Genomic DNA, 9,752 nt, shown 5'->3' on the forward strand with positions numbered 1-9,752 from the left:
TCAACGCCCCCAGAACAGAGAGAGACCAGAAAGGGTTGCTGGAGAGGAATGAAGTCTCTTCTGCCCTGGGGTCCCTGAGGGATATTGGTCCCGCAGGGCCCAAGGTCTTATATCGAGGCATTCTTCTAACTCTGGACAGCTCCTTGCTCCCTTCCACTCACGGTCCATTGGGGAACCTGTGCCCTTTCTTTAGGAGGGAGGGGGATCTTTGCTCCAAAAGCTGCTTCTCATGCTGGGCTCGTAGGCACTGCATTGAAGGGGTAGTGGTGGTGGGAGAACAGTCTATGGCTCACTCCCCCTCCCTGGCAGCACCAGGAGTGCAAAGTGTGTGTGTGTGTGTGTGTGTGTGTGTATGTGTGTGTGTGTGTGTGTGTGTGTGTGTGTGTGTGTGTGTGTTGGGAAGGAAGGATATTTCATTCCACAAGTAGGGCCAGGTTTGAAGCTGAGTTTTATTCCCAGAGGATCTTCCTCCTGGGTAGGGGAACTACAGGAAGGGGTTCTGCCCTGGTTTGTGGAGAGTGAAGTTCGTGGCACACTAGGCATGTAGCTTTCCTGGAGCTGGGGGGGTCCTCATTCTGCTTGCGCCCTTTCCTGCAGGGATCGCAGCTGGCGACCATGGGCAGACTGGGCTACTGGGCGTTGCTGGTGCTGCCGGCTCTGCTGGTGTGGCGGAGCCCAGCACGAGCTCGCGCGGAGAAGGGGCCTCCAGCGTTGAACATCGCGGTGCTTTTGGGCCGGAGCCACGATGTGACAGAGCGGGACATCCGCAGCCTGTGGGGCCGGGAGCTGGCAGGTGAGCTAGCACTCGACGTGAATGTGGTGGCCATGTTGGTCAACCTTACAGACCCCAAGAGTCTCATTACCCATGTCTGCGACCTCATGTCTGGCGCCCGCATCCATGGGCTAGTGTTTGGGGATGACACGGACCAGGAAGCCATCGCACAGATCTTGGATTTTATCTCCTCCCAGACCTTCATCCCTATCCTGGGAATCCATGGTGGTGCCTCCATGATCATGGCTGATAAGGTAATTGGGGTTGAGTGGGCTGGGGATAATGAAGAGAGTGACTCCACGGGGTGGAATGGATGCTCACACCTCTGAAGTTCTGTAAGGGGAGGGAGAGTGAATGGGGAACTCCATCTAGGCATGCAACTGGGAAGATGAGGATGAGATAAAGACCAGTCCTGTCTCCCAATTTTCTTTCCTGGCACTCGGATATCCCATAACTCAGCCACAGGATTTTGGTTGCTGTGCAGGAGATGAAACAGCTAGGGTCTGTCCTTTATCCTTCTTCCTTTTCAGAGGAGAAAGAAGGGACACAAGAATTGACTTTGAATTCATTCTCCTCAACTTTTTCTCTTTCAAGAAGTTGCTGGGAATACTTGGTTTACTAGGGTTTCAGGAGAAATGTAGCTCTTTGGAAGAATGGCAAGCACTGGAACTGGGAATTAGGGAGAGGGTATTTTCTACAAAGCTCAAGTTTGGGGTGAATTTTGAAAACATCATCTATGCAAAATACATATAGTAGTCCCCCAACTGGCTACTGGTGCTGTAAGAATGCAATGTCCAACCACAATGGAATCTGAGGTTGAGGATGAAGAATCCATTGGACTTGGGAAGGATTGATGTGAAATGTTAAGGTGTCTATTTGTAAAAGAGAAACTTTAGGTGGAACAGTGAGGGAGAAGTAGAGGGACAAAGGATAGAGGGAATGCTGAAGTAAAGTAGTTATGCTATAACCAAGGTTGGAAATTTGGTTAATACAAAGAGAAAAGGAATTGCTCTGAGAGATCCTGAAAGAAAAAGAGAAGGGATAGAGCCTCAGGTTAAGGGCCAGAAGTGAAAACAGTGAGCTACTGCAGATAACTGAATTCATATACCACTCCATTAGGAACAGGAAACTTGTGGGACATGGAATAGGTCAATGAAAGATTAATTTACTTGTTTCCAACAGTGATCTCTTTCTGTGCAGATTTCCTTAGACCGTAGGAGATATAAAAAAAAATAACCCTTTGAAATGTATATAGATACTTTTTCCTCCTGAAACTATCAAAGCATTTTGACATATGTCAAGCCATAGGCTCCCTTTGCCTCAGCAACTGCCTACAATGCCTTTGGGGACTATATTAATTCTAGGCCACTAGAGTACTGTTTTTAATTCACTGCAGTAATAACTTATTAAATATTCATTTATAATATTTTATAGGGTGATGTTAAGGGTAGGCTACCCCCCAGAGGATTGTTGAATATTGTCTTATAACTTGTGGGGCTTCCAATTTAGTTTTGCCCTTTTCCGAGGTTCAGGGCAAAGGGAAGCAGCAAGAGAGCAGACTCAGTCTTCCTTGAAATAATGTAGAAAGAAGAATATCCCAGGCAATGTCTATAGAAGGATAATAAAAAATCTAAGGGGGTAGAAAGTGAACCAGAATAGAATTAACAAATTAAGGAGATACTCAAGGAAGAGACTGAGAGAGGAGCAGCAAAATAAATGATTGCAGTCCAAGGTGATGGAAACACTTGACAGAAGCATTCAAAAGGATCACTTATAGTTGACCTTGAAAGGACTGAAATATGATTGAACTTGGTGGAATGAAAAGGAGACTGGAGAATATTTAGAATATACCTATACGAGAAAAAAAAGTAGGGAGTAGAAAACAGGCTCTGGGAATGAAAAAGATGAAAGAAAAGGTGGAAATCAGGTGAGAGATTGGTGGTGAACATTCAACCATTTGAATGAAGTGGTTCCGAGTAGAGAGAAACCTAGGATTGTCTGAACACAAAGAAGGTCAAATGAGACCCTAACAAGATTTTGATACATTATTCTTTTATCTAAGAGACTTGGAAAGTACAGGTTCTTTCACTTAGACGGGCAAAGGAATACTTAAGTTCTCTATGTTCTTTGTGAAGATGGAATGTAGGGAAGTTGGCTACAAAACCGATTTTATAAAATCTAAACTCACTTCTCTGGTTGCTGACAGAATAAAAGAATAGTGACTAAGTTATGGACCATGTACCAAATTTAGATCTTTCCAATACTGAAAAAAGCTATCTTTACTTAGGCTAGGCTTCACTGCTAAAGCCCAGAATTTTGTCTAGAATAGTTATTTTCACATCTAAACTAGCTATAAAAAACTGTATTGGTGTATAAGAACAGCAGTTAACTTAATTAACAGTTAAAACTGACACATACAGTTAGGTCCTGATTAGTGCAAATAATGAATACCATGAAGTGGTCACGTTATTTGAATTTGCCACATTTTCCCACTGGGTTGGAATCAATTACTGTATTTTACATAATTATAACTTCAAATAATGTAAGAATACAAATATATGTGACAACTTTGGAAGATTCATTATTCACATTAACTGGGACTAGTATATTCAGCATGCATGCCTTCTAGTCTCTTACTCATTTGAAGGGAAAAACAAAATACTGAAAACATAATGAAGCCCATATAACCAAACAATTCCAATCAGCCAATGTTTATTAAACACCGACCCTGTTTGGAGCAGTATGAGAAAGATGGGTGGAAGAGAGAGGAAATTTCAGTAATTAAATGTTCTTCTGTATTGGAGTTTTTGAGGTTGAAAATTAAGAACTTGGACTTTGTAAAAGGGAGAAGACTTGGCGTGAAATTCCAAGGTATAGAATGAAAGGGAAAAGATCTTTGGTGGATTAGTGGAGAAAGAGAGGGAGGGGAAGGGAACCCTCAACCTCCCTCCCCCCAAAAAAAACCACATTAAAAAGGGGTGGATCAGATTGGTGGTGCTCTAATTTAGGACTGGAGGCCTGGTTAAATAACAGATAGATAGAGATATGATATGAGAGGTCATGAAAGAAAAAGAGAAAGGATGGACAATCCAGTTGAGTGCCAGAAGGAAGCAAGAAATTCAGATAAGCCCCTTTACTGTCCTCTGGAGTAGTAAGGTTAAGATACTATCTAATTAGTTGGCAATTGGTAATTTGTTAATTGCTGCTCTTATCAAATAGTACTTTCTGGTGACTAGTCTAGGAACAAAGAGGGTAATGCTAGTCATAGAAGTGATTTTTCAGAGCTTAGCTCAGGTTGTCCTGTCTCAGCAGGAAGAGCCTTAATTAATTTGGGGATTCAGTTGTGAAATGGCCCATAACAAAGACATGTAGGGGTCAGTCATTTAACTCCCTACTCAATACCACTCTCAGGGAGAAAGCAAAGCCTGTAGGCAAAATGGGTTATGTATGTTTAGATGCGAGGAAGGCCATTAATGGTCATTAATGGTCTGCTCTGATTTTAGCCATGTTACATATCACAGAGTAGCATGAATTCTACATGCAATAGTTGCTCCATAAATTTTGACTAATTGAATATATTTGTGCTTAATTTTTTCTTCCATCTACGGGAGATTTAATTGGCCATCTTCAAAGGTCTGTTCTGTGAATTTACTACTAAGGTACATTATAGGATCAAAAATTTAAAGCTGAAAGGGACCTCAGATCAAGCCCAGCACTCTCATGTTACAGACAGGAACCTGAGGCCCAGGGAAAGTAAATGACTTACTCAAGGTCACAAAGTAGTAAGGTTCAGAGGTATGATCTGAACCCAAGTCTTCCTTCCAGTGGAAAGTACTCTTTCCAGTGGACAGAACCAGCCAAACTTTGGGGAAATGCTAAAGAAGAAAAGTGAGAATCTTGAAATCCAGCTATCAGAGTGCCAGGTTTAAATGCAGAAGGCATTTTGTAAATAGTCTGACCAAATAGCAGCATATTAATAAACCACAATTGTTAGTTCTTCACCAAATGGGATTTTGGCATTATTATGAGTTTTTATTTCTAAAACCCTTTTGGAAAATTTTAATGTCAGAGTTGGAGGTGGGGTACTATGAAAGTAACAGTATGTTCTCACCACATGCTAGAACTATAGGGCCAGAATGGTTGGGAGAATAATAATAACTGCCCTTTATATAGCACTTTTATTTTTGGTCTAGACTCATTATTTCTTTGGTATAGCAAACTTCTGGTGTTGAAGTCCCCTACATCAGTGCAGATCAGAAACTTGTTGGTAACTAACAGTTTTAGAAAGTTGTCTGAATTCATTAGAGACTTGTCTGTGCTCACACAGTCAGTATTTATTGCAGGTAGGACTTGAACTCAGCTTATACTGAGTTCAAAGGTGTCCCTCCACCCTTTAATCTATGTTAATCTTTCATTAACAATGATGAAGATAACAGCTAGCATTTATTTAGTACTAGAAGGCTTACAAAATGCTTCTCATATGTTATCTCACTGGATCCTCACAGCAACTTTCTGAGGTAGGTGTTATTATTATTCCCATTTTACAGATAAACCTGAGGCTGAGAGAAGTTAAATGACTTGTGTGATTCACAGAGTCAATAAGTGTCAGATGCAGGATTTGAATTCAAGTCTTCCTGACTCTAAACCCAGCATACACTCTACTGACTCATATGAAAAACTGACATTTTATATACATTTTCTTATTAGTTGGAACAACACATTTTCCTCCAGAAAGACAACAGTGGAATTATTGCTGGACTCTGCCTTCAAGCACCTCTGTGAGGCAGACAGGATGCCATCAGAGCCTCCTCTTCATGAACTATGTCCTCCCCACAATCACTAATTAAGTGTGCTAAGAATCGCCGACTCTGGGAATTCTTATTGATATCTGGAAAATCCCTCACACCCTGGTTGGTTTGGGAGATCTCCAGACTGCATTGCTGGAGCAGGGACCACCAACTGGCTAGGCCTCTGTCTTTAAATCTTTTCAAGCTTTTGGAAAGAGAATTTTCAGGGGGAGGGATCTTTTTTTAAAGTGCAGCATGATTTTGCCTCTAAAAAAAGCATCATACTAGGAAAACAATCAGTTGACCTCTATACAAATGATTGTTTAATAAGCCTTTTAAGTATTAGAGATATGGTTTAGTGGAAAAAAAAAAAACAAACAAAAAAAACCCTGGGAGATCTGAGTGCTATTCCTGGATTTGCCACTAATCATCTCTATGACTTTAGGTAGGTCATTTTATTCCTGTGGGGCTCAGTTTCCTCATCCTCAAAATGAGGGGTTTGGACTAGATGGTATCTAAAGTTCCTTCTAATTCTACAATTCCACGACTCTAAGAATAGTATTGTGATTTCACTGGCAAAGGAACTGGAAATATTTCACAAAGACAAAATGGGATGTAAAGCCACAGATTTAAATATGTTATCTAGGATAACTAAAGAATTTTAATTTCTCTGGAATTGGGGTGCCCTTCCTTTATCTATAAAAGTATCTGTTTCAAAAAGGAGAGGGATCAGTTTGAATTGGAACTAAAGATGACATTTTATCTTTAATAACTAGCATTTACATAATACTCTAAGCTTTGAAAATGCTTTATAAATATTATCTCATTTTATCCTTATTACAGTCCTGAGAAGCTGGTGCTATCATTCTCATTTTGCTGATGAGAACATTGAGGCTAAAAAAGGTTAAGTGACTTGCCCAGGTTCACACAGCTAGTGTCTGAGGCTGAATTTGAACTCATATTTTCATAATTTCAGGTTCATCTTTATAAAACATCTGATATTTATCAACTATCATGGAGTTTGTCAAGTATAAAAAAAAGAGACAAGTCCTTGACCTCAAGTTTACAGTCCAGGAGAGAAATTTTAATTTAATTTAATTTAATTTTTTGAATTGTTTATTTGTCTAGAGTATTTTCCCATGGTTACATGAATCATATTCTCTCCCTTCCCTCTTTCCTCCCCAGAAGGGCAATTTAAAAAATGAATTTGTGGTTTCATGAATGTGAGGATCTCCTGATGAAGAGCTAATACTCTTCAACCTAGAAGATTCCCTGGAATGATAAGAGATTAGATGATTTACCAAGGTTCTCAGACTGAGCCCAAGTCTTTGTGTCTCAGAAGCCAGCTTTCTATCCTCATGCCATGCTGTATAATAACAAATATAAAACAAATATAACAACATTTAAAATATAGTAACAGATAAGTATGTTAGAGAGGTATAAAACAAAGTGCTATATGAAAATATTAGGTGATCAAGGAAGGTTTCATGGAGGAGGTCCCCTTCTGAATTGGCCTTAAAGACCATAAGATCTAATAGGTGATGAGGAGAAAGGGTAGGGAAAGGCACTTCTATCATAGGAACCAGTGTGTGAACAAAAATGAAAATCTGAGAATTCATTTCATGTTCAGGAAAAAGGAAATAGATGAGTTCCACCAGACAATAGAGGGTGGCCTGGGGAAAGGGGAGGGAATAAGCATTTATATAGAACTTACTATGTATCAAAGGCTGTGCTAAATATGTACCCCCTCTCCCCAAATTATCTCATTTGACCATTAAAACAACAACTCTTTGAGGTAGGTGCTATTATTACTCTCATTTTACAGTTGAAGATGAGACCATCAGATTGTGACTTGCCCAGGGTTACAGGGAAAGCTAGGTGGCACAATGGATAGGGCATCAGTCCTAGAGTCAGGAACACCTGAGTTCAAAGTATGACTCAGATACTTACTAGTTGTGTGACCCTGAGCAAGTGGCTTAACCTGTTTATCTCAGTTTCCTCATCTGTAAAATGAATTGGAGAAGGAAATGGCAAATCATTTTCTTTGCCAAGAAAACCTCAAATGGGGTAATGAAGAGTCAGACATTACTGAATCAACTGAACAACAACGGGGGCACAGAGTTCATTGCTATTTGATTAAGTGTAAGATACTGAGCTCCCATCACTCAAATGCTCAAGCATTAACTAGACATTCATCTGTCAGGGACACTGTAATGGAATCATTTGTGATTCCATTACATTTATTATCATGGTGGGTTTGAACTCAGGTCTTCTGATTTCAGGTCCCAGTGTTCTATCTATGGTGCCATAGTACAGAACATAGATGAAAGTAATATGTGTTAAAGAAAAGGTACAATGGTGCCTCAAATGCCTAGCAGAGGGATTTGAACATTATTCAGTATGCAATAGGGAGGCATTGAAGATGGTTGAGGTGAAGAGTGACCGTGATTAGATCTATTCATAAGGGAGATTATTTTAATTGTGGTTGTGGCATGAAAGATGAATTAAGAATAGTGGAAGGAAAGTACAAGTGTGAACAATCATTAGTTAGGAAATGTGGAAGTCTAGGAGCAGAGAAATTAGGGCTGGTACTTGGGTGTAGCAATGGGAATAGAGAGAAGGAGATGGAAACAAGAGGTATCATGAAGGAAGGACTCTTTGTAATTTGTTGGATGGGTAAAGCAAGGGAGATGGTTAAACATTTAGAAAATGTTTGAACATTTTTCCATATATTAATCTTATTTTAACCCTTAAACACTTGCCAACTAGGTAAATATGTACGGCATGAAGACCTGCTCCACCCCCCCCCCCCCACCATCCACTTTGCAGATTAGGAAATTCAGCCCCGAAAGGTTGGTCTGCTGATGCTCTCTCTCAGGTATTTTCTCTTACACCATTCTGCTTTTTCTACTTAATGTTACAAAACCACAAAGTTCAAATATAGAGTTTCAGATCTGAAAGTCTCTTGACTCTTGGTTGGTTTAAGCAATTCACCTAATCTCTTTCTTGATGGAACCAAGTTGGAAAAGCATCTTAATTGACTGAAAGTATGGACCAAACTCACATGATAAAATTTAATGGGTATATATATATATATATATATATACATATATATATATGTGTGTGTGTGTGTGTGTATGCATATATATGCTTAGGTTTTTGTTTTCCTAATTAGTCATAAAGTTATAGGATGGAGGTTGTATTTGATTATGAGATTAATCTGAGTAAACATTGCGTTGTATTGGGTCAAATTTAAAAAAACAAAGAGTGCTTTTGTCTATAATTTGAGCATTGTGTTGTTGTAATAATGCATTTTTCCTGTAGCATATCTAGAGAAAGGCAACCAAAATGGTTAAAAACAAACAAACCCTCAAACGTATTCCAATATAGAATGGTGGAAAATTCATCACACAAGGACAAGTTGCAGGAATTACAAGGGTTAAATCCAGAAAAGAGAAGATCTATGAAAAGTGCCTGTAAATATCTGAAGTGCTGCCATTTAGAAGAGGGATTAGATTTTTCTCTAGTTTGGAAATGGATAGAAATTATAAAGAAGCAGGTTTTTGGTGTAATTTAAATAACTTTTATATATAATTGGAGATTTTTTGAAAGGGGATGGGCTTCCTTGTATTTATTGTATATATGTGTATATACTTACCCTGATAGAATGAAAGCTTCCTGAAGGCAGGCACAGTTTCATTTTTGTCTTCCTATCTTTAATCCCTAGCACAACATTTGGCACTTGTTAGGTGCTTAATAAATGCTATTTGATTAAGTTTAAGATACTGAGCTCCCATCACTCAAATGCTCAAGCAGTAACTAGACATTCATCTGTCAGGGACACTGTAATGGAATCATTTATGAGGTTGTACAGAATAATCTCAAAGGTTCCCTTCAAAAATGGCATTCTAGGATTCTCAGTTCATTTCTTTCTTTTGTCTTTTATTTAACCATGAGATCTTCCTATAGCACCAAGCCCTGAGTGTTTTAGGTCCCTGGGATTTGTCTGAAAACTAACATCCTCACTTTCACCATTGTGTGAGTAATCCAGTATAAATTTTCTTGGCATAGAGGAGGAAATTTATGATCCCTGACTCATCACCTCAAATTCTCAGTGGACTTACATCATCTTGAAGGGCAGACAATATTTGAAAAGTAGCGAACATATATATATATATATATATATATATATA

At 39.3% G+C, this 9,752-nt stretch overlaps 1 protein-coding gene across 1 annotated transcript in view; it reads left to right on the forward strand.

Annotated features, from left to right (window-relative positions):
• Nucleotides 1-615: 615 nt before the first annotated feature.
• LOC123249352 (voltage-dependent T-type calcium channel subunit alpha-1H-like) overlaps nucleotides 616-9,752 on the forward strand; it is a 43,041-nt gene continuing 33,904 nt past the window's right edge. The window contains exon 1 of the mRNA XM_044678359.1: nucleotides 616-1,026. Coding sequence (XP_044534294.1) covers nucleotides 616-1,026 — 411 coding nt within the window. The remainder of the gene's footprint in view (nucleotides 1,027-9,752) is intronic.

The sequence above is a fragment of the Gracilinanus agilis genome, chromosome 1 (assembly GCF_016433145.1).
Source record: "Gracilinanus agilis isolate LMUSP501 chromosome 1, AgileGrace, whole genome shotgun sequence".
In the NCBI taxonomy this organism is placed as follows: Eukaryota; Metazoa; Chordata; class Mammalia; order Didelphimorphia; family Didelphidae; genus Gracilinanus; species Gracilinanus agilis.